The sequence below is a fragment of the Schistocerca serialis genome, chromosome 6 (assembly GCF_023864345.2).
Source record: "Schistocerca serialis cubense isolate TAMUIC-IGC-003099 chromosome 6, iqSchSeri2.2, whole genome shotgun sequence".
Classification (NCBI taxonomy): domain Eukaryota; kingdom Metazoa; phylum Arthropoda; class Insecta; order Orthoptera; family Acrididae; genus Schistocerca; species Schistocerca serialis.
The window spans coordinates 348268682-348294720 of NC_064643.1; the positions used below are offsets into that span (position 1 = coordinate 348268682).

General features: G+C 43.6%; 1 protein-coding gene across 4 annotated transcripts in view; it reads left to right on the forward strand.

Moving 5' to 3' along the window:
* Positions 1-26039, forward strand: part of LOC126483794 (myb-related protein B) — a 212163-nt gene that overhangs the window by 145705 nt on the left and 40419 nt on the right. For all 4 annotated transcript variants that reach the window (XM_050106968.1, XM_050106969.1, XM_050106966.1 and 1 more), the window contains exons 3-5: positions 18124-18273; positions 25247-25479; positions 25702-25960. In XM_050106968.1, coding sequence (XP_049962925.1) covers positions 18124-18273; positions 25247-25479; positions 25702-25960 — 642 coding nt within the window. The remainder of the gene's footprint in view (positions 1-18123; positions 18274-25246; positions 25480-25701; positions 25961-26039) is intronic.

Sequence of the window (26039 nt, forward strand, 5' to 3'; positions counted from 1 at the left end):
TGCGTATCACTAGACGTTCTTAATGGCATTTTTGTGAACATTTTTGTGAAAATTGAAGTTACAAAATAATCTAAAATTAACTAATTGCTAGTTTACTGAGACTGATTTAATCTTGGCGCAGCCGGTTCTTGTGGGAAGATGGGCTGGGCGGGATGTGTAAATCGTAAGTAATACCTGCCACATGGAGAATCTAAAATAGTTAGTGCAACATACGGACGCCAAAGCACTGTCATGCGCTCCCCGTACACTGCAGTTCCGCAGTCATTGCAGCCCGACACCACGGGTGGAGGTCATTTTTAGACGCAAATGTAAAAAGAAAAGTGGTGCAGCAGTTGTAATTGTTGATTGGTAAAAATCTCAAATGATGTAGCGAAATCGCATTGTTTGCGTGACCAGAGTGGAGAAAAAAGTGTGAACTTTGCGCAAAGCATAGCCAGTCCGAATTGTTATAAACTGATACGAAAGAAATGTGAGCGTAGTTACGAGCCCGGTCAAGGCGATTGCCAGTTGTGGTTTTGCGTAACAGCTTCTCCCCATTTCGCTCGGAATTCTTTTCGCCTCACGAGGTGGTGTGTCTCTAGCATGGCGCACTCCAGTGTATATACAGTGTGTGCCCAGATCTTTCTCGGAAATATCTCTGGGGGGCGACAGGAAATGCCGCCTTACTGCAAAGCTTGTCGCAATACGCTCGACTCACCAGCGGCGCCAAATAGTTGCAAGACCTATTCACTAACTGTAGCTGTGTTTGCATCCGTATGTGATGTACTTTTTGCTTGTTTTGAACGAAATTGTCTACCTCATTGCGGAGCATTTGCAGATTTCACATAATATCCGTATCCATGTGCCTTGCGAACGACCGTACAGGTATGGTGGACGATATATAGCGTACGTACCAGCAGCATTTTCCGTTCCCTACTCTACCCTGTTTTCGTTTTTGCGCATCTAAATATAGAACGCGTAGGGCTGCGAATTCGCTGCCTTAACTGCATCTGCCTGGAGCCAGAGCCACAATGATGTTATCCTGTACTCGTGGCAGAACTTCAGCAAAATGTTGCGCACGCCCCCCTGCCGTTCTTTCCTACCGCAGAAAGTACCTTTCACAATTCTTTTTTTCCTACACATATTTCGCTTATGATTTTGGGAAAGGTTAACAGAGATTAATAACAACGAAACAAATTGCCCAGTGATTTTTGATCCAAGAACTACATGGGTTCAACGTTTGCACAGTGATAAGTTGGAAACATGAAATTTTTTAGATTCTTTAACGTTTCTCTGAGTTTCATTCGCACTGGGATAACAACAAAGTACCTTGAACTTCCAGTGGACTTCCGACACCAGGTGCTTAAGCAAAGGGAAATAATACATTTGTTTATACGAGGGTTCAACTTAGTTGAGCAGAGTTTAGCTGTCAATCAGCACAACCACTAACAATTGCCGTAATATTATTAATCAACCACAGAAGGCTTATTGTTGAATTCTTTATTGTTTACACGCCAGGTACTACCAAACGAAACTGGGCGGACGAAAAGTACTGGCTGGAAGGGCAAGTGAGTTACATATTCTCCAAATCTTTTTTACGTGTTTCCTCCACATACGCATCTCTGTCGTCCAGGTCGGCAGAGCAGCCTTAAGTGAAATCGCATGTTTGTTTCAGTACCCGATTGCCGGCTTTCGATATCCTACTTGAGTTTCTACATAACTCCATTATTGAACTGTGCGACCAGTGTAGGCGGCAGCTGTGTGAAACAATTTCCACGTAAAGTCACAAACCATGTTACCGATAGACGCCCATTATATAGTAGTCATTTCTTTATTAAGCCTATTTTACACGGAGACAGTACGTTGCGAAACCAGATTTCGAAAGTGTAATGCTGGCCATTGTGCGGGCGTGGCTCACAGTGGCGAAAGTCGTGGGGTATGCCAAATTACACTACACGAATCAATCAGTAGCGTGTGGTTAGGTTAGGTGAAGTTTCGACAAAATGAGACATAGTGAGTAACTGAAAAAAAATTGGTTTTTTGGAAGTTACGCTATATCCAGGTGCTTGTGGATCGTTAATGACCAACATTACAAGAATCAAGTGCAACACTGTTTTACGCTTTTAGCATTGCTTTTAATGCGTGATAAGTGTAATGATTTGATATTAGTAATTGGAGACGTATTGGTAACCCACTCCGGTTCGTCTTAAAACATTTATGATCACTCTTGTTGTACTTTTGTCGTTTACACTCCCAAATTTATTACATTCTGGAGAATTAAGAGTAAATACTGTCCCACTGTTGTAACTGGAAAACAAATTTGTCGAAGACTGTGAATAGACAAATTAGCCACTCCTTTTAAATACCACATCATTCATGAAAATCGGTCGATATTTTCCCTGGCTGCATGATTTTCCGTAGGTGAGGTAAAGTAAAAAGTGAGAAAATTGATGGCCATATTGATTGAGCTGTGGCATCATAGAAAGTGCAATAATTTTTCAACTTTATTACATTTGTCATATTTCGTTAGATGTCACAGAGAAGTCTGGGATGTGGAAAGTGGTGGAAGATCTACGTTTTAAGTAGAATCCAATGAATGACGTAACCTTATGAAATATTATTTTATTAAATTGCTAATGTTAATCATATTTTAACATAAAACATCGGTTATCCATCGTCATTTGAAGATTTATCAATTGGGTATTACCAACCTTCGAGTCGCTGGTTATGTTGGGTTTTTTAACCAGCAGCGAAGATGAACTTGATTGAACTATTAACAGAAGTAAAAGACATACATCAACAATACGGATTGGACCACACTCTCAGCAAGTCCAGACTAATGGTAGTTGATTGAGGAATACAGATTGAACTCGCAGTTCGATTAAAGGAAGAGGTGCATTTTTTCATCTATCTTGGGTCAACCATCAGCTGCACGGGAAGCTGTAAAGATGAGACGGATCATGCTAAGGCTGGTAGCTATGAAGCATCACACCAAGATCTAGCAGAACAGAGCAGTAACGAACACCACAAAGGTCCGGCCTATTGAAACACTCGTGTTTTCCGTCTTTTTTTATGATTTCGAGACATGGACCCTTAAACCCATAGACAAACAGCGTATCGATGAATTTGAGCTTTGGTGCTGCTGGCGCAGAAAGCAGCGCATAGAATGGGTGTGGAAAGTGAGGAAAGATGTACGTTGAACAACTCGGTATCTCCACCTGGCTTTCTTTTTGTGTCAACCAACTTTGGCAACACTGTGAGAAGAGGTGGAGAAAACGTAGAGAGAATAATTATTGACACTCAGATCGAGGGCAAAAGACCGAGGGGAAGAGCAGCGAGCAGGTGGATTGATCAAATCAAGAAGTTCTATGCTCTTATTGTTCAGAATTCTCTGAGAGAAGCTAGTAAGCGCCCAGGATGCCATGGCAGTTTTAAAAGCAATCCATCTGTGGATCTACTTGCTGCAAATGTACATATGTATCCTGCAAGCAACTGTACAGGGAATGGTGGAGGGTGCATCGTACAAGTGTAACCGATTTTTGTTTCCTGTTGCGTTCGCGTATTGAAAGGGGGAAAATTGTTATCTCGAAGCCTGCTAACAAGGGAACCTCCCCATCGCACCTCCTTCAGATTTAGTTGTAAGTTGACACAGTGGATAGGCCTTGAAAAACTGAACACAGATCAATCGAGAAAACAGGAAGAAGTTGTGTGGAACTATGAAAAAAATTAGCAAAATATACAAACTGAGTAGTCCATCCGCAAGATAGGCAACATCAAGGATTGTGTGTGTTCAGGAGCGCCGTGGTCCCGTGGTTAGCGTGAGCAGCTGCGGAACGAGAGGTCTTTGGCGGAACGAGAGGTCCTTGGTTCACGTCTTCCCCCGAGTGCTCCTTACGCGGACAAAGATCTTGCCTTACTCCTTGCCAGCTATACAGGACAGAAGGATCAGGATTTGTACAATTGAATTGTGGGAGTGGACGTGTTACCATTCCTCCAGGTTGTACACCTCTTGTGCAACCGTTAGATGTGATTGGTTTTCGGCAAGTGAAATACTTTGTGAAAAGATTCTATGATTTTGCAAAGCAGCACAGGTACACAGAGCAGTATTGTTTACGTGATCATGTGTCAATTATCAAAGTTCAGGCACTCACACATAATCAACTTCGCTCTCCAAAATTCCAGGACATGTTCAGATTTGCTTGGACATATGCAGGATTTGACGGTCTACACACGAAAAAAAAACATGTTTTGACAGAGCACAGGGAAAACTGTGCGACTGTGAAACTGTTGCATTCGTTTGTTGCAGTTTATGTGACAAACTCTTATGTTTTCATCACTTTTTTGGGAGTGATTATCACACCCACAAGAAAACCTAAATCGGGCAAGGTAGAAGAACCTTTTTACCCATTCGCCAAGTGTACAAGTTCGGTGGGTCGACAACATATTCCTGTCATGTGACGCACATGCCGTCACTAGTGTCGTATAGAATATATCAGACGTGTTTTCCTGTGGAGGAATCGGTTGACCTATGACCATGAGATCAAATGTTTTCGGTTCCCATTGGAGAGGCACGTCCTTTCGTCTACTAATCGCACGGTTTTGCGGTGCGGCCGCAAAACACTGACACTAAACTTATTACAGTGAACAGAGATGTCAATGAACGAACGGACAGATCACAACTTTGCGAAAATAAAGTAAGTATACTTTTCACTGGAGGGAAGACTTGAACCAAGGACCTCTCGTTCCGCAGCTGCTCACGCTAACCACGGGACCACGGCGCTCCGGAACTCTCACAATCCTTGATGTTGCCTCTCTTGCGCATGGACTACTCAGTTAGTATATTTTGCTTATTTTTTTCTTAGTTCCACACAACGTCTTCCTGTTTTCTCGATTGATCTGTGTTCAGTTTTTCAAGGCCTATCTACTGTGCCAACTTATAACTAAATCTGAAGGGGGTGGGCGGGGAGCTTCCCTTGTAAGATGACATAACCACAACATGTCCCTTCTTATGACCCCTACGTGAGATGATGATAGTGGCAGGATAATGATCGCACAGTCTTCTTCGATTACCGTTTCTCTTAAGATATCCAACAGGGTTTAGCGAGAACTAAGTTGCCTTTTTTTCAAAGGATACCCACTTAAGTTTCACAGGATGTCAGTAAAACTTTCACATATGCTGCAATAAACTGTTACGATCATAGAAGCATATGCGTGAATTCGTTTGATGTTTGTTGTTATGCTTGTTTCATTAGGGCTCCAAACACTGTAACAGTACTGTAGAATTGGTTACGATACCGTCTTGTGTGTGATTTGCTTCACAGATGCATTGGTTGTCTCATACGCTTTCCAACAAATCTTGTCTTCCATTCGTCGTCCCCAATACTGCTTTTATGTGATCGTCCCATTTTATAGCACTTCTGAGTATTACTCCTAAACATTTACTTTACCTCACCTACGAAAAATTAGGCATCAAGGAAAATATTGACTGATTTTCGTGAATGATGTATTTAAAAGAAGGGCCTAATTTCTCTACTTGCAATCCTCGACAAATTTGTTTTTTAGTTACAACAGTGGGACAATATTTACTCTTAATCCTCCAGAATGTCATAATTTTGGGAGTGTTAACGACAAACGTACAACAAGGGTGATCATAAATGTGACCGAAACGACAGCTGCTTTATATTATAGTTAAGACTAAGGTTTGTCATAGTCGGCCTAGAATCGATACGGTCGCCCAAAGACAACACTGTCCTGTATTCAACAGCGTCGCCGTCCAGTGGGACGTATTGGGTTCTATTAGTCAAATATTCCTCTAGCTAGCAAGTTTCATATTATGAAGATACCAAGTATGAACCTATCTTGGTTAGTAGTCGACGATATGGTGCAATGTCGAATGTCTTTCGGAAATCTGAGAATAGGGAATCCATTAGTTCGTCTGCATCTGTTTGCGGGCTGTCGTATGAAACAAGCTGTTTTTCACACACTTGTCGTTTTCTCGGAATACGTGTTGTTTGTTTTCGAGAAGCCAGTCATTGTCGTGGAATGTCATCTTGACTGACCTTTTTATGCCGAGAGACAAAACAAAAGTGATCTTGGCCCACTGTTTCCTTCGCCGAAATTGAGTTTATTGTATGGTTATCTCCTTGTAAGTCTAGTAAAGTCAATCGGGTAAGCGACATTCGTTACAGAGTGATTCCCTGATGAAGTTACAAACTATCAGAGATTGTGTAGAAGGCTAAATGTATCAATTTGAGGTGGGGGACCCTTGTCCAGAAACGACCGAGTTCAAAGTTACAAGCGAGTTGAATACATGTATCGGTACTCTTGCTAAGATACAAGGGTGCGAAACTTTCAGAGGTGGCAGTATGGACCAAAACAAGAAAAAAATTGTAAATATGAACTCTAAAATGCATTCTGGTACGTTAAGAGGTGTGGGCACTTGCATTCTGGTACGTTAAGAGGTATGGACACTTGTTCAGTAGAAGAGATGTAAATTTCACAGTAGCGAAAATGAACGATTATCTTAGATCGTAAGGCATGCATTTTACAGCGCGTAGTTACTATTCATTTTTTGATTCATACTACCACCTCAGAAAGCTGCCTATCCTACAATCTTAGCAACAATAGTAGCGGTATGTGTGTTCCACTGTGAGGGATATTAAGAGCGATTTTCGCTTATAACTTTCGACTGCCGTTTCCGGCCCAGGGTTCCTTACCCCAAATTGATAACGTCTCTAAAAGTTTGCAACATCATCACGGAGTCACCGTGTATATTGGTGCAGGTTTCTGGGATTCCAAAATTTCCCAGTTTTTTCTAGTTTCTAACCTTTATGTCCAGTCTGCTGCCACCACTGTAACCCAAAGGTGTAATGGGGTCATGTCCAGCATGTTCTCCATCTCAGCGGTGGATCGTTGCTGATTCCGCCTGTTATGGCTGCGCTGTCTGTGCACCTTGGGGAAGCTCCTTAGCAACCACCATCTGTTGTACTTTGTTCCCCCATGCTGAACCCCATAAATTATCATGGATCTTATTACAATGGTGCATCTATATCCATATATTAGATATTTGAATATTCTCAAGATCCTGCAACAGACGGACGTCAGCGATATTGATGTAAAAGCGGTGTTGGTGTGGTGTATAAGTGCTCCTGATATGTTACCCGTTTTGTAAACAAGAGTGACATACGCTGTTTACCAGTCACACGGGACTATTCGCTGCACGAGCGATTCTCGCGAAGTGGGGCTAGGAAAGGAGCTGTCGTCTCCAGTGTTAACAGGTGGAGAAGATAACCGCTGTACGCAGTATCCGTCCGCTGTAGCCTCTTAACGCGAGTGGCCAAGGGCTTGCCTGGGCGCCCCACCCTACCGTCCTGTAAGAAATACAATGCGCCAGAGAGCTCCTTTTGGTACAGGGGCTCCTGAAGGGTTGCCGCCCTGCTACTCCAAGTGCGTCGTTTCCCGCGACTCCGCGTCCTCTGCTGCTTCCCACCGGGGGATCGCGTAACCCCAGGGCCCTCCGCGCATACACACAGTTACCCCATTCGTAGGGCGTCCAAGGGCTGACCACAACTGCTTTCGCAGACCGTTGCCGCCTTGCTCCTCCAAGAAGCGTCTTCCAGTGATGATGTAATCCCCCTTTTTTTTCTCTCTTGCGCGACTAGCAGCAGCTAGAGTTTGAAAGTCGCTCGGGCAGCTTGTAACTGGCCGCAAGTACTTGCAGAAGTGTTTCCTCTAGAACCGTGTCGTGAGATCGGCAAGTGGATGCTTACATTGTCGTGCTAAAAACGAGGGCAGCCACCATCGTTGTTGCTTCATTATTATTATTACTGAAGAAAAATCATGACGAAAATCAAAAAGTTAAGAAAAAGAAGAAATGTTTTGGTGAAGAATTGGATACAGAGGTGTACGTATTTATCAAGAAACACTATTCCGTGAATTTTAATGAGAGGGCTTCGCTCAGATTAAAACCTTTATGCAGTCTTCAAAAATCTTTTGTCTGTAGTACAATAAAATGTTCGAAAGCAGGTTACAAAAATGCTGCAAGCTGTATCATAAAAAACTTTGTGTTCTGCCTTACGGCTGGTCTTGTCATGGGGGAAACCACGTCAAGGAGGTCCTCCGCATGAGCGTCTACGTAAGTGATTCCAGTGGTGGTTTCCCGTTGTCTTCCACTGATGATGATGATTAAATGATAATGAGGACAACACAACACCCAGTTCCTGAGCGGAGAAAATCTCCGACCCAGCCGGGAATCGAACTCGAGCCCCTTGGCCTGACAGACCGCCGCGCTGACCACTCAGCTATCGGGGTGGACTGTATCACAAAGAGACCGCCTATTGAGTACTGTTCGATTTTTGCAAACATTATGCGTTACAAACGTAATGCATTAATGTTTATGGCAAAGATTAAAAATCAGCTAAAATTTAAATAATTCCCTAGTGCCATTCCACTTTCCATTCTGGTGAAACAAAACGATCTGTTAATTTATTCGCACTTCCGTGGCTGACGGTAGTTAAATATGTATGTTTACGGGTTCCCTCAGTACATTAGTTTCGGTACGTCAATCTTTGTTCCACTCTCCTGTTCCTCACTGACATTGTACTGGTATTGAATACACAAAACTTATGCAAGTGTGAGAAAAACTAACAGTAACTGGCAAGTTCGGCAGATACTTGCGGCAGGATACTGTCTGTACTAACTTGTGGAAGCTGCCCCTGCAAGTAAACGGAACTCACGGACGTCGACGTGCTGAGATTGTTTCCACGTCAAATGACTTATAGTAGTAACTTCTGCCAACGACTTGCGAAAGTTTATGTGCTAGTGGAAAAGCGCTTTACAAAGACCGGACGACGTGGCTGACGGGAATAGCTGTAACGCCAGAAATCGAATGACTCTGACAGTTATGCACCGGTTTTGGCTCGCTACCAACGTTTGCTACAATACAACACACTGTTTAGTGCTTACGTCATACGTTTAGTGCACATGTTTAAAAAAAAATTCAAACCCAATTATTCACGACAATTCAGCGATCTGAAAACATCCTCGAGTATTGCTAAAGTGTGTTGGAATCATACCAGATATTACTGACAGATGATACCTATTTGTTTATTTACATTTTCTGTGTAGAGAGTCATCAAAGTGATGGAGGTCCCGGGTTCGATTCCCAGCAGGGTTGGGGATTTTCTCTGCCCAGGGACTGGGTGTTCGTGTTGTGCTCACCATTTCATCATCATCCTCATCATTCGTGATAGTGGCTGGATTGGACTGTGAAAGAAATTGTTCTGTGAAAAAATTGGGACTTTGTACGGGCGCTGATGACCGCGCAGTTGAGCGCCCCAACGTCGTCATCACAGTGATGGCTTTTGAAAACGTAAGAAATAATAGTATCATTACATATTAGAGATTGTATCTTGTATCGGTTTTGCAGTTGATAGGCTACTGGTTCATGTCACAAGCAGTGTCTTAAAATTCATTAACTGAATGTAAACTTTTTCTACCATAAAAAGGATTAATTTTGTGTTAAAATAATTTCCCATGCATGTTCTCAGACAGTCGTTAGTTCGTTAAACAAAATGAAACCGTTGATGTATGGGTTTCGATAAGTCATTTTTGATGTTGCTCTTTTCAGGAAGTAGTTATATTTTTTCCCTGTCGTCATTATGTATTTCCCTTTTAACAGATTTAGAGAAAACTGTTAGAATAATTGCTTTAACACTGGCTGCTTCATTTGATTTGAGAGGCGCGATTTGACCTCACATTGTCTTATACTGAATGAAGCAAGATTAACCAGCACGGTAACGTGTTGAATGTTGTTCAAGCGCAGATCCTGTTAGTAGTCAGAGAAGATAACGGTGAATTAAAGAATGGCATTGCGAAACCACCAAAAGTTGTTTGTAATAATATGGTACATTGAGGGACCACTACACTCTGACCAAGATAGTTCCTGACACTTATTAGTAAGGATGTCCACTCTTCGCCTCTATCACGGATTAACTCTGCTGGACACTCTTAGTGCGGTGCCGGGATCTGTGGAGGAATGGAAGACCATTCTTCCTCTGTCTGGAGCGAAGTCGGCTTTCTATTTCATCTCAAAGATGTTCCATTGAGTTCAAGTCGGGACTTTGGCAAACCAGTCCATGTCAGGAATTTTTACTCTCCACCATTGCCCCAGTGATACTGCTTTATTGATGCGGTGCTGATAAAAACAATCATGACTCTAAACTGTGAACTTTACCTTTGCTGTACGCTCTAAATGATGTAGAATGTATTCACATCCTTCCGTATTGAGCGTTCTTTAAGTGCACTAACGGGACCACAACCTAACAACCAAAAACACTGCTGTACCGTAACACCACTTCCTCTGTACTTCACTATTGACACTACACATGCACATTCTGGAGGACGACGGTCCAAACCCGCATCCGGCCATCCTGATTTGAGTCTTCCGTGTTTTCCCTAAATCGCTTCAGGGAAGTGCTAGGATGGTTCCTTTGAAAGGGCCCGGCCGACTTCCTTGCCCACCCTTCGCTAATCCGAAGGGACTGATAACCTCAATGTTTGGTCCCCTCTCCCAGATCAACCAACCAACCACTACACATTATATGACGTGATATTCTCCATGAATTGAACAAATATAAAACCTTCCATCGGATTGCCACAGGATCCAGCACGAGTCATCAGTCCAGACCACTCGTTCCCAGTCATCCACTTCTAGTGACGGAGCAGATATGGTAACTTGTCTGTCGTTACGTTTGTAATGACTGGATAGATTCGTGGATAGATTCGAGGAATGTACCACTACTGTTCCCTATCAGACAGAAAGTTGCACTCACCTGTTAATCTTCTGTTTCTGGAATGTGGAGATATTAGTCTTTAGTTGCCGAAATTGATGAAGTTAAAGAAAGGGGGCAGAGAGAAATCTACGGATCAGTAATACACAGTAACTGAAATAAACTCTGACTATATTGAAAAACAAATGTCAGGTAGTCCTGTCGCAACGTTTTGTCGAGCCCACTTTCAATTCTGAGTGACTTAGAAAGCTCCAGCCATACTGTAGGAGAGGTTATGAAATAGAAGATACATCGAGATACAATTAAACTAAACAAGAATGCGTCTAGTCCCATAACTAGTATTAGTCTTGGACTCAGTCTACCTCCAGTGATCTTGGCGCACATGGCAAGTGTTAGTAGTGCATTTGAAATTGGAATTTTTTCAGACAAATTGAAGCAAACCGTGCATGCAATTGCTATTTACTAAACTACTGGACGGATGCGAACTGTGCAATCGGGCCCTTGTAACATTTCAGCGACCCTTTTGAAATCTGACCCTTGGACACCCCTGTAGCTGTATGTAAGCGAATTAGGAAGGACGGAAGGAAGGGTGGAAACATACATATGTATAGAGTATAGGATGTGCGTACCCTTTCCGGTCCTGGTTCGATTCACGAGCCTAAGGGGTGGGGGGATGGGGATAAATCCAGTTGCTATCGCGACACAAGTTCCAGGGCGCTGCTTACCTGCCCGCCGGGCAGAGCTTCCAGCCATTGTGTCCGATGGGACCTGTACCTGCCTTGCTTTGGAGCCGTGAGAGCGGCGGCGCGCTACTAGCACGAGCGCTCCAAGGTGCACAGATGGCGGATGGGGAAATCGCACTTCACGGCTCTCCCCCATTTTATTACCCGCCGTGTGGTCATGTCCTTCATTATCCAACGTCAGAATTTGTGAATTATATGCACTCCAAGGGAAAAAAAGCGAACACCACGAAAGAATTACCCGATTGGGACGGAAATAGATATGATGCACATGTTGGATGATTTATTCAAGATAAATAGCTTCACAGATTGAGCAAGTCAATAAAGCGTTGGTACACATCTGGCTCGTGGGCGAGCTGTTATTCGGCTTGTCGTTAATGGAGGGATTATTGGATGTTCTGAGGCATATCGTGCCAAGTTCTGTACAAATGCCGCGTTAGGTCGTGAAAATCTCGAGCTGGTTGAAGGGCCCTGCCGATAACGCACCAAACGTTCTCAGTTGGAGAGAGATCCAGCGACCACGCTGCCATGGTATGGTTTGACAATCACGAAGGCAAGCAGTAGAAACTCTTCGTGAGCGGACGGGCATTATCTTGCTGAAATGTAAGCCCAGGATGGCTTGGCATGAAGGGCAACAAAACGGGGCGTAGAATATCGTCCACGTACCGCTATACTATGAGCGAGCCGCGGATGACAACCAAAAGGGATGAAAAGAAATGGCACCCCAGACCGTCACCCATTGTTCTTGGGCCATATGGCAGGCAACATCCAGGTTGGCATCCCACCGCTGTCCGGGGCGTCTCTAGGCACGTCTTCGGCATGGAATCTCATTAACTGGAGTAGGATTGTCTTCAATGAAAAGTTCCGATTTGATCTGAGCCCTGATGACCAGCGAAGACGTGTCTGGAGACGCCCCGATACCAACTTGACTGTCGCCCGCCATACGGCCCGACAGCCAAAAGTGATGGTATGGGGTGCAATTTCCTTTCATAGCAGGACCCTTTGATTGCAATCTGCGGCACTCTTACAGGACAGCGGTACGTCGACGATACGCTACGCCCCCTTTTTTTACCCTTGAGTGGCAAGCCATCATGGGCTTATACACTGCTGGAAATTGAAATAAGAACACCGTGAATTCATTGTCCCAGGAAGGGGAAACTTTATTGACACATTCCTGGGGTCAGATACATCACATGATCACACTGACAGAACCACAGGCACATAGACACAGGCAACAGAGCATGCACAATGTCGGCACTAGTACAGTGTATATCCACCTTTCGCAGCAATGCAGGCTGCTATTCTCCCATGGAGACGATCGTAGAGATGCTGGATGTAGTCCTGTGGAACGGCTTGCCATGCCATTTCCACCTGGCGCCTCAGTTGGACCAGCGTTCGTGCTGGACGTGCAGACCGCGTGAGACGACGCTTCATCCAGTCCCAAACATGCTCAATGGGGGACAGATCCGGAGATCTTGCTGGCCAGGGTAGTTGACTTGCACCTTCTAGAGCACATTGGGTGGCACGGGATACATGCGGACGTGCATTGTCCTGTTGGAACAGCAAGTTCCCTTGCCGGTCTAGGAATGGTAGAACGATGGGTTCGATGACGGTTTGGATGTACCGCGCACTATTCAGTGTCCCCTCGACGATCACCAGTGGTGTACGGCCAGTGTAGGAGATCGCTCCCCACACCATGATGCCGGGTGTTGGCCCTGTGTGCCTCGGTCGTATGCAGTCCTGATTGTGGCGCTCACCTGCACGGCGCCAAACACGCATACGACCATCATTGGCACCAAGGCAGAAGCGACTCTCATCGCTGAAGACGACACGTCTCCATTCGTCCCTCCATTCACGCCTGTCGCGACACCACTGGAGGCGGGCTGCACGATGTTGGGGCGTGAGCGGAAGACGGCCTAACGGTGTGCGGGACCGTAGCCCAGCTTCATGGAGACGGTTGCGAATGGTCCTCGCCGATACCCCAGGAGCAACAGTGTCCCTAATTTGCTGGGAAGTGGCGGTGCGGTCCCCTACGGCACTGCGTGGGATCCTACGGTCTTGGCGTGCATCCGTGCGTCGCTGCGGTCCGGTCCCAGGTCGACGGGCACGTGCACCTTCCGCCGACCACTGGCGACAACATCGATGTACTGTGGAGACCTCACGCCCCACGTGTTGAGCAATTCGGCGGTACGTCCACCCGGCCTCCCGCATGCCCACTATACGCCCTCGCTCAAAGTCCGTCAACTGCACATACGGTTCACGTCCACGCTGTCGCGGCATGCTACCAGTGTTAAAGACTGCGGTGGAGCTCCGTATGCCACGGCAAACTGGCTGACACTGACGGCGGCGGTGCACAAATGCTGCGCAGCTAGCGCCATTCGACGGCCAACACCGCGGTTCCTGGTGTGTCCGCTGTGCCGTGCGTGTGATCATTGCTTGTACAGCCCTCTCGCAGTGTCCGGAGCAAGTATGGTGGGTCTGACACACCGGTGTCAATGTGTTCTTTTTTCCATTTCCAGGAGTGTATTTCAGCAAGATAATGTCCGCCCGAATACGCCTTGGCTTCTTGGCTGCCAAACCCTACTACCTTCGCCAGCATGGTCACCGGATCTCTCCCCAATTGAGACTGTTTGGAGCATTTTGGGCAAGCCCTCCATCTAGCTCGAGATTTTGACGATCTAACTCGCCAGTTGGACACAATTTGACACGATATTCCTTTGGAGGACATCCAACCAACTCTATCAATGAATGTCAAGCCGAAAACTGCTTTCATAAGTGCCAGAGGTGGACCAACGCGCTATTGACTTCCTCAGTTTGTGAATATACGATTCTGTTTCTCTGAAATAGTAATTGTTTGTGTCTGTACATGTAACTTTTTAAAGTGTATATAGAACGGTTGAGACACAGACAGGCACAAAGAAAAGACTGCTATACATTCAAGTTTTCCACCAAAAGATGTTCTTTCGAAGTAGAAAACACACACATTCATACATCTCACACACACATGGCTGCTGCGTATAAAATGTATAGCAGTCAGAGTCTTCGTTGTGCTTGTCAGTGACTCGAGTAGGTTCTCTGCAGGTCGTCCTGCATTTCGCTAGTTTTGGGGCGTTTCAACCTTCGTAACAGGCAACAAACATCTTACTCGATCAGTCCCACGGAGTTCCCCCGACGCTTCATTTACACATTTTTCTTTCTTTCTTTTTTTACCTTTTTTAACTTACAAGGTGTTATTTCAGCTAAATTTTCATTGTGAATAGTCATTCTCCCGCTAGCATCAGGTGCACTGAGTTAAGTAATCAACCGGCCGAAATACAGAAAACCTGAAAAATCAAACACACGTTTTTCTTCAGATACGATATGTGAGAAATCATTTTAAACAGTTTCTAGCACTGAAAAACAAACCTTTTTTTTTTATTCTGTCATCCTCGATCATCCCATGTTCTCCTCGTCCTCTGCATTCCTCCTTTCCCCTTATCCTTTACATTTCCATCTACTCGTTTTAGTTACGTACCCCACGAGCGTTCTTTTATTTCTCTACCAATCTAGTCACACCAGTTCCACTCCTTAAGAACTCTATTCCCCGTATTGTATTCTGCTTTTGGCTATCTCCGTCAGTATCCGTGTTTCTGCAACGTAACTTAACATGGGTAGATAGTGTCTCTCATATACGTCTTTTCAACTTTTTTGGTAATTGCTTTGTTCCAAGATAGGCTTCTTATGCTTGGGAAACGCATTTTTGCCCCGTTCATATACCTCGTTGCCGTTTTCCCATCTTCCTCAGTTGCACTAAAATAAATAATGGAAACACTCTATCGCTTACAGTTTCCGCACAAAGAAGTCTGTTTTTGTCTTTAGTACTTGTTACCAGTTCACTCTCTAAACTCATTCCGTAAAGAGCAACTCTCTCTCGCCATAATTTAGGTATTCTTCGGGGTTAATCACACTGTTTCTCCGTATCATTCAGTGTGGGGACTTTGTGGGTCGCAGGAACGCTCAAAAGTGGCTGCTAATCGGGCTCTGGTGAAGTTTGATACGAATAGTAGTGTGTACCAGCATTGGACGGATACTGCTCTCAGCCGTGGAGGAGCAAGACTCGGAATGGAGTAGCCTTGTCTTCAAGGCTCGTGAAAACCCAACCAGAAGAGCGGCATGCGAACTACCTCCTATAAAAAACAAATTTGAAACTTCCTGGCAGATTAAAACTTTGTGCCTGACCGAGACGCGAATTGGGACCTTTGCCTTTCGCGGGCAAGTGCTTCTACCGAATGAACTACCCAACCATGACTCACGACTCGTCCTCACTGCTCTTACCTCCATCAGTGTCTCGTCTCCTACCTTCCAAATTTCACAGAATGTCTCCTACTAAACTTGCAAGACTAACACTCCTGGAAGAAAGAATACAGCGGAGACTTGGCTTACCCACAGCCTGGGGGATGTTTACAAAACAAATTTGAAGTTTGCAAGGCGGCATTGTGTCGCCAGGAGAAAATAAACTGTTTTATACGTCTGTGAAAGAAGAACAGTCCACATCACGTATTTTTGATTGATACATCCAGTTTCGCCCAAATTAGGCGATCTTCACATGTAAAATATGGAGAGGATGTTTGCTATCACCAGCAACAGCTGGTGCAGGCTATTTAATGTTTTATAATCTGAAAATGACCTAATTACAATCGTAATAGTAAAAGATATATGATGTAGGCTGTGATTTGATCATAAAATTAAGGCCCTGTGTGCAAAGTATTGTGCCTAAGTTCCATCCAGTATCCTCTTGGTTGGTTATTCTAGTAGTGGGAATAGGAATTAGGTGCAATAGTTGAGGCGACTGCTTTTAGATGCTCTCAGCAGTCTTCATGCAGTGTTCAGCATTTTCAGTTCTCGATAGCTTTCTAAAGGATTTGTTTCTTCCACGTTAGAGTTTGCGTTTTCAGTGTTCGAATTTGCTTACATGAGACACGGATAAGTTTTTTTAGTATGTGTGTAAACCATAATTTCGAAGTCATGGCGAAGCAGAGTCTATTTTTTCTTTGACATAAATAACAAGGTATTGACGAAACAGTACATTTTCGTCGACAGAGTCGAAGTTACAGTAGGCCAAATTATTATGTTACTCATGTTTCAGTGGCGTGTAAGCGGAGTATGTTTGCTTTGAGTAGACACCCGAGCTATCTGTTGGCACGGTTGAGATACATTAATGCTTGGTGAAAGCTGTTGTCTTCGCGAATTCTCCAGCGTAATATATACCAATAAAATCGTAGGTAAACGCAGTTTTGGGCTATGTATGAGGACAAAAAGGGATCACTAGAGAATGATTCTCACGTCTTGTTCGACAAGAGCCACTGGTATGTGAAACGTGTCGGATGTGTTCTCGATGTTACGTGTAACAGAAATCCACTATTGTGTGTAAATGAATGGAGCCACCCTCAGAGGAGAAAAAAGAATTAAAAAGATATATAGACACAGCTTGTAAGTTACTGAAAGTTTTGTAAGTTTGTTTCAAAGAGGTAGTACTTACGTGCAACGGGAATGATTTCAAGTGCAATTTACTGTCGCTTATCCGCGGTATTTAGGAACTCGAAAGCCGCGAATAACCCGCAATGAAAGAACACGGTGAAGTTTGAGTTGCTCAAAAACAAAAAATGACGTATGACTGATTCCTGTTTCTGGAATTGAGGAATGTTATCTTCATCACTGTCATTCACCTGCTCGGCTTGTCCTCGGGTAGTTGCTGAACAATAGCATAGTCACTCAACATATCATGACCCGGCTCTGTGCGGTCCATTGAGAAATATTTTATTTGTAACAGTTTCACAACCTGCAGTAGTTTCCAAAACAACAGTTAATGTTGCTAGTGGGCAGTCTTCTCCGCCATCGGAATCACTAATTTCATCAATTTCAGGGTTAATGTTTTTCCAATACTTGGTTACAGTCGATTGTTCTATGTTGCACCACGCCTTCGACACTTCATAAATTGCGTGTGGTGCAGTCAGTTGTTTTCTAAGTGTTTAATGATTGCTCCCCTCATCAATAAGCTTTTATGTCAGATTTTTTCTATACATTTTCTTCATGGCAGCAATGACACCCTGATCCATTGGCAGAATTAAGGCTCACATTAGGAGGTAAATATTTTACAAATATCATAGCATCATCCAGTTTCAGAACAAGTTCATTCGGATGCGATGGTGCATTGTCCAGTAACAATACAGCCCTTGCAGTTACATCCTTTAACGTTAAATATTCTCGTATTGCTGCACAAAGCAGTTGGGGGACCATGTTTATGCAGAAGTAACTTAGGTGTGAGGGTACTGCGTGTCTGCAGTTTCGCCTTGTACGTAATTTTATTTGCTAATTTGCTTCGCAATCATTATTTGAAGAAATTCATCATATTTAGTCTAAATATTTTGAGACTGTATATGTGTGTTATAAGAATTATTTCTGGCTTCAGTTCTACATAACCTTACGTGTGCAATTCCGACTTACGTTTATTGCCCACCCCAGTTCCTTCCCCTATGTCGAAAGAATTTCTGCGGCCGTCTTCCGCCCTCTGATCTGTGAACCATTGTGTTATACATAACGTGTGTTAAACAGTGGCGTGGTGCCTTATGTTCCAGGATTCCCGGCTGAAGCAGCTGGTGGAAGTGTACAGTGAGCGCTGGGAGATAATCGCGAAACATTTCCCTGACCGGTCGGACGTGCAGTGCCAGCAGCGCTGGCAGAAAGTCGTCAATCCGGAGCTCGTCAAGGGTCCATGGACGAAGGAGGTGAGCACTTCCGTTTTATTTTGTCTTTTTCCTTGCAGAGTGAGTAAACAGTTCTGAGAGTTTTGAACCTCGGTACTTTCTGAAAGAAGAAGAAGATGATGAAAATCTCTGCTTCCATCGGTGGTGCGATTTTGGACAATGTATTGACATTTCGGTGAAGAAATACTGATGCACAGCTGGAATTACGGCTAATAGACATACATACATACCACCTGTATCCCAAGACCTCTGTGTTTCCTGGCTTTTGAGTTGATGAACGTTCGGTATACGCAGTGAACATAATTTTGAAGTTTGTTCCCTCGAAGATATTGGGACAGACTGTGCAGAAAAGCATATTCACTCCCACGGGGCCTAGCCTTCACAATTGCCTCAATTCGAAGAGGAAGAGAGGGCGCGGAGAGAGCGCTAGTCATGGCACGAAAACAGTCCCAAAGCATCGCAAAACCACTTGTTGCTCGAGCGACACCCTCTACACATTGCGGACTAAACACATCGAAAAAGAGGCAAAATCGCGACTTGGCAGGTGACCGTAAACACCTCGTTAGCTAATGTGCAGCTTCTTTGTTGTTTGGCCCATTGGAAAAGCGCAGTATTACGTGTCTCCGTGAGAGCGGTCTTTTACGAGGAACCAGCCACGAAATGTTTTCTTCGCGGTATTTAGGTAGATCTGCATTCACTGATAGCCACGAATTCTGTTTGGTTTGAAACTGATGTGACACTCTGTTTTGATCGTTTCTCGACCACTGTTCTTACGCCCTATGGCACAGCTGCGACGACCATACTCTTCCTTGTGGATGAATTGGACAATCTGCATCGGTTTGGGCAACGGAGTTCAGTGTGTGGTTATGGGCAAGTCGATACACAATAGGGTGTCTGCCATTCTTTTACGTCTCCACGCGACCCATCTCAGTGTGCGATGATTTCATACAACCGGCTGGCACAAACATACCACTGCACTACTGTGACTTGCATCAGCGCGGTACCCGTTCCACAGCACAGCAAAACGATCAGTGTCGGGGAATTACGAGCAAGGATCAATCAGTGTGCCCATTTAAGGCGGGGGGGGGGGGGGGGGTTGAATAGTATTTCATCCCATAAGCTAATGTTGCGGCACAATATGCCGTAAAGCCGAGCCTTCACTTACAGTTACAGCATGACAAAAGATACGAAAGACGGGGATTGTCTTTCTTTCGCCAACAATAAGTAAACTACACCCGTTGGAGACCAGTATACCGATATAAATGCATATACGCCCTTAGCATAAAGATTTCGTTTGAGGGAAGAATTAATTAACTATGTAAAAATAAATATTTCTTGTGCTGGCACATTAGCAGCTCGCCGCGACGTCGTTTAAGGGAGTTACTCGAAGGGCCTGTCGACATAACTACCAGACTTACGTAATTACAGTAAAGATTGATCCGATATCCTGCCGAGTAAGCGCAGTATTAACGATGGGTCGTCTTTACTAGAGCCATGCTTCGTACTAAACTCTCTTATAGTTGACCAATCACAACTGTTAAATATATTGAAACCTGCGCAAGTATAAGTAGTTCAGCAAATCAATTTCCTCTCATTAATAACGCACAGCTTTGAGGAACTAAGAAAATACAGTGTAGTCTCTACCGTGTCATTATTCGACAGTTAAAAGATTTGTTCCTTGAAACAGGTACCAAAAATCCGGTCATTAATTCGCGGTGCGCGGTGAGTAACGGAGTGTGGATTGACAGATTTTGTCACGAATTTTTATGAAGTTGTGTATCGTATGCAGCGTTTTTCAACGTCCTTGTACAACTGATTAATCGTTTACGGGACTGTGCCATTTATCGCAGATAGTTGGTGCGCACTTAACCGAAGTGTAACTACAGAGATTGCCAAATGCTGGATGTATTAAACAGCTCACTGCTGGATGTTGACGGTACTGAATGTGGGCAAGATAACAGAAGCTGACAGAAAAGTCGGAATTCACTCTTAACAGATACGGGTCGCCAATCGCAACAGACGGTTGTCATGAGGCACCGAAATTCTTGAATCACTGCAAATAGTATATTGTGGTTATTTCAAATAAAGCAGCGTAAAAAATCTTTAGTACGGACAGCTTTCTGGGGCGGAAAAAGTGTAAAATACTTACGAATGATCATTAATAATTACAAACTAATTACATGAGAAATCATTTTGTGTGAGATTTAATACTTTCCTTGCTTGCAGATTTTTCCATAAAATTTCGGCGGAAATTCCGGAAATCTGCAACTTGCTGCCACGATATTTCGGCGCTGTCTTATGATCATCTATACGTGAATACTTGTGAGGATACTCTGAGCTCACAATATTTAAGACGGCGCCGGCACATGCGTTGTGTGTCCAGTTGGCGTCGCAGATATCTGCCAGTTCGCCCGAAATTTTATGGACTAATCATTTTTTTTTGCCTTATTCTGGGGAACGAGCCGGATTGACTATAGGACAACTGAAGTAGAGAGGGGTGCCGTAAGCCTTCAGTCCTACCGTAAGTTGGTCGCAGCAGTCACACAATCGCAGTTACGAGGTGCAGTGGAGAAGAGCAGGCGATAAGCAGCTGGAAGTTGGTACAGTGGGGCAGGAGCGGGCGACAGACATCAGACACAGACACTGTGCTCCTACAATTCATTGACAACAGAGGGCTGTCAGTAATTGCTAACTGCAATACACCCTGAAGAAGGCTCAAATGGCTCTGAGCACTATGCGACTTATCTTCTGAGGTCATCAGTCGCCTAGAAATTAGAACTAATTAAACCTAACTAACCTAAGGACATCACACACAGCCATGCCAGAGGCAGGATTCGAACCTGCGACCGTAGCGGTCGCTCGGTTCCAGACTGTAGCGCCTAGAACCTGAAGAAGGCGCGTTGCAACGGTCGCCGAAACGTCGGAATTTTCTAAATGACAATACAGCCTCGAATTTTATTGACTGTGACAACGGCCGCGGAAGCCTACGTTTTCATTTAACTGAGCGCTGTTGGTCACAGTACTATATACGAGGAAGGAGGGCTTACTAGGGAAGTTTAGACGAGTGGTACATACTACCGTACAGATCTGGAATAATCGGGGTTAGTTCCAGATGTATTAATGTTAAGCTACCGTTGTTAAGCTTATTTAGAAGTGTACGTAATTTTATGTTCTATGAACGAGGTGCCCAAGTCCATGTTACCGTTTTCTGGAGTTTTCCATGTTCAGTCGTACAACCATTTGAACTAGGTATGCAGAAGTTTATTTTCACACGTCATGTAGTTTCTGAACAGCAGCTCAACTGCCCACCAAGTACCAACTTGAGGCCTTCATGGGATAGAGTTGCCAAAATTTCTGTACGTCCAACCGGGACATTCCTCTTACACTGACTGAAAATGGACGTAATTTGGGGAGCAGAAACTGGGGCAAACCAGGGAACTTCTCTTAAGCTTCAAAAGTAAATTAATTAATGGAAATATTTTCTCGGTATTGTGATAATCATCACGTATTTGTTTGACTGTCACCCGGTAACACTGATTTCACTATTGCTGTTGATTTTGTTCTGCCCAACGTCACAGTTTTTGGTGCTTTGGAATCATTAAAAAACGTTTGAAGCTTAGCCTAGTACTGCCCACTGATTCAAAAGACATTTGATGTTTAACGGTATAATAGCGCGTTGCTAATTCCGTTGCTGTTACTAATTTGCCCTATTTAAATGAATTTGAAACAAAATAACTATCCTTTTTTAAATGCTTACAGAGTACAAGTGTGATTATGCTTTCCGCTGCTTAATGATCCTTAATGTCAGCTCTCCCCCCGTGTGCCATAGAAACGCATCATAACTTCCACATTCTACTTCCTAGTCACTTCATTTTATGGCGAGCCATTCATCTGAATATTTTTCTTGGAATGGACACTTCCATTTTGGCATTTTAAGTTCACTTGAAAACAAACGCTTCAGTGATTTTACCGCTCAAGAATACTCCTTCAGGAACTCTTGTCAACCGTGATAAAAACTTTAGTTATCTTGCTTAACAACCGAAGTTGAAATATAGGTCCATGCAAGAATTTGGAAAAAAATACAGTGTACGAGAATAATTATCTGAAATTCGAAATCCGGGACAAACTGCTGCCCCGAAGTATTTTTCGGTACATAGATTTCCTTAACCTGAAACCGGAACTGTCCCGGAAAATCGGAACGTCTGGCAACCTTAATAAACCATAATATTTTCGTCTGAGCAATTTTCTTGTCCTCCAGTTTAGAAAAAAATGGCTCCTTTCATTTGAAGTGGTGAGAGATCGAAATACGGTGCCGTATTCGACAGAACGAATGTTTCTTACTACTGCTTTTAAGTTCATGGCTGACTGCAATACTAGCCCTGTGGCGCTGAAGAAATTCGTAAAAAAATATTTTAAAGGATGTAATCTCCTCGCTTACAAACTCGCGAAATAATAGAGTATGACTGTAGCGCGCAAAAAAAGTAAGCTTCGAGGCACATGCACAAAGAACGAGAAGTGTGGTTATTTTCTGATACTAAGTTCGTAAGCGGAATTGGGAGAAAATGCAAATATCAAAATTAAAACAATGTATTCATTAAACGTGCACTTATCATACGTACAGTTCCCATTGCAGTTCATTCGTAATCTCACTTGATCGATTTCCCTTCCGCTCCGACCATGATGGAATCACTTCGCTCATCATCTCTTGTATTCGGCCCCCACTCCCGAGCAACTGCCAAGGTCACGAGTGATACGCTTGCTGAACGCTTCTGCTGACCGCCCCCACAGAATACAGCAACTGATAGGTAAGGGCCAGTATGTTATTATCATCATCGCTCAGAAGTGACGTGTGGCCGATTATTATGCAAAAATATTAAGGGATCGTGCGCATCATGTTAACGATGCTGATAGTACTTGGGGTAACAGTCATGATCTAACGACGACGGTTACTGACCGAGTATATAAACTGTGGTCTGTGTTAAGTTTGTGCATTAGTAAGCAGGTGTCCTCTTCCCCTTTTCGATGCAACAAGTGTTATGTATTATGAAGGATGTTATGAAAATACTTTCGACAATGTATAAGATTCTCTCTCTCTCTCTCTGGTGTTTGTTAAAAATAAATACGTAGGCTAATAACAGTTTAGCCAAGATCTGTCATGAGGTCTCAAGTGACTGATGTTCAGGCGTTAAATGATTATGCATGACCTCTGTGGATAGAAAATAAGCGCGGCAACCAAGGAATTCGATGACGCACGCTTCGGGAGCCTGAGTGGGCACAACAATCATGTTGAGCCCAACAGGGATAAGTTGAAGCAAGGTCACGGCGACTGCTTGCCAAGGGCATCACGTGTCGGGAGACGTGAGGTGTGACGTAACGACCGGTCGTTATCTTACGTCACAGCCGCAGTCCGAAGGCCGCGGTTCGAATGCGCTCTACGGCAAGTCAAGTGGCGTCGACAAGGATTGCCCAGCTGATGGAAACGCAGCTAACTTCGCTTCCCTCTCTTTGAATAAATGTGAACGTAAGCATACTGTACGATTCGTCTTGCGCCCTCATACAGCAAAATTAAAGTTATAATGGAACATTGTTTAAAAATAAGACGACCAATTCTGGAACGTGCTACTTGAGCGCGTGTTTTCATTCCATCTTTTCAGCTCCGACTTTGGGAAAAGTTAAGGTTCTTTCTAGTGTAATTTCTTTAGGATGTTTGTGAACTTCATCCGGGGAGTTAGAGCTCTGTCTTGCAATAGCGGAAACTCAAGTGATATCAGATACGACACTGTACAAAGAGACTGCATTAATGTCACGAAAATATTTGACGTTAAACAAATTCACCACAGTGAAAGTATTCTGTGTCATTAAATTTTTGCGTTACTTACGGGTCTGGTGGTGACGAAGCCTTTACATGGCTGGTAACACCCGTATCTGGTGATCTTGTGACTAACAGCATACCAGATAGAAAAGTCTTCATGATGTTGCAAGAGGGACTATGCACAGTTTCTCTTTCGGAATTTTAAGAAATTTACTCCCTGCCAAGTATCACAATCATTTTACGAACTTACAAACATATATTTGGTAGAAGTCATTAAAAGTACCCAATAAAACAGAGAGAAAGTTAGCAACTTGACCAATGCCATTCATGGTTGGATATGGTGTTACGGAATAAAAATATTGACAGACTGGGAGGTATACTGTTTGTGTTTAACTTATTAAGGTATCCATTGTGTCACATTCCATGGTAATTCATCTATGGTGGTGACAATGAAAGAAAATGACAATATTTTGTCACCTGGTTCCATATGAGTGACTAAAAGGAAGTTTCGAAAGTCACTTGGCTGTGATGGCGAAACTGTTATAGAGAATTCAGTTCTTGAAATGGAGTTTCAGGGAGTGAATGGCTTTTATTTTTCATATTTTGGATGGGTTTAATTCTCAAGTTTGTGTACCCTGAAGTTCTTCATTCATTTAATTGTGCGAATGAATGCACAATTGCGGTCTTTATTTCTGAATTTCCAGTTAGACAGGGATCTCTTCTTTATCTCAAATCACATATTTAATAGTTTTCCTGGGTTATGTGGCACAGTTAATACAGCATTGGATTCTAACTAGGGAACAGCTGGGATAGTAATTCTTGCCTGACCTCTCAGTTACAGGTTTCCAATATTGTGTGCAAGCCACTCCTAAGTATATGCTCTTGCCTTGTCCACCCTGTACTGGTGTTTATCTCAAATGACCTTGATATTAATAGAATATTAGATACATTTACCTTTGTTCAACAGTTAAATGTTTCAAATTACATATCTGTAGGATGTTCGGCCCATGTAAATTGGGCATAAGGTGAGAATTTCCTAGTTCCTTCTTCAGTTCTGCCATTGAGATTGATGTGTTCTTTCCTGTCAGCAATAGTTAGACTTTGTGATAACAAACCCTTATTGTCTGCTCTTGTGTTTTATGTTGATATAATGTGGCATGATTTGTTGTCCAATGTCAACAGGAAGATGAAAAGGTTGTGGAACTGGTTGAGCGTTATGGACCAAAGAAATGGACGTTGATTGCCCGCCACCTAAAGGGCCGCATTGGCAAGCAGTGCCGAGAGCGCTGGCACAATCACCTCAATCCTAACATAAAGAAGACTGCGTGGACAGAAGAGGAGGACATGGTCATCTATAGGGCGCATCAGCAATGGGGCAACCAGTGGGCTAAAATAGCAAAGCTGCTGCCTGGCAGGTATCTGTCATTCACTCTGCTTCCTAGTGTCATATGAGGAAGATGTACCTTCTTACAGAACAAACAATGAATAATGTAATTGAAAACAGTAAAACATGTCAATTTATTACAATTCTCTATTCTATTGTGTGTCAGTTTGGAACACATGCCAGTGATATTACTTTCTCTTTACAAAATTATTTAAATTCAGTTGTGTTTAATCATAGGTCATTTTTTTCATAGGACAGACAATGCAATAAAGAATCACTGGAACTCAACAATGCGCCGCAAGTACGAATCGGATGATCGTTGTGAGGGTCAGAGTCGGCGTGCTAAGACGAGGGCTGCGAAACAGACGAGTGTCGGTACTGGTGTTTCCAACTCTGCTTGCACGACAGATGATATTGACGATAAATCAGTTCAGTCACAGTTCCGAAACAACCTTACTACATCAGCATCTCGTAGTGATTATTTGGCAAGGTCTGCTGACACGTATAGCAATGTGAGTATATGGACTGTGATGATTGCAGTAACATGTTTGACAGATTTCAAACAAAATTTGGCGTAACAATTATGTTTCT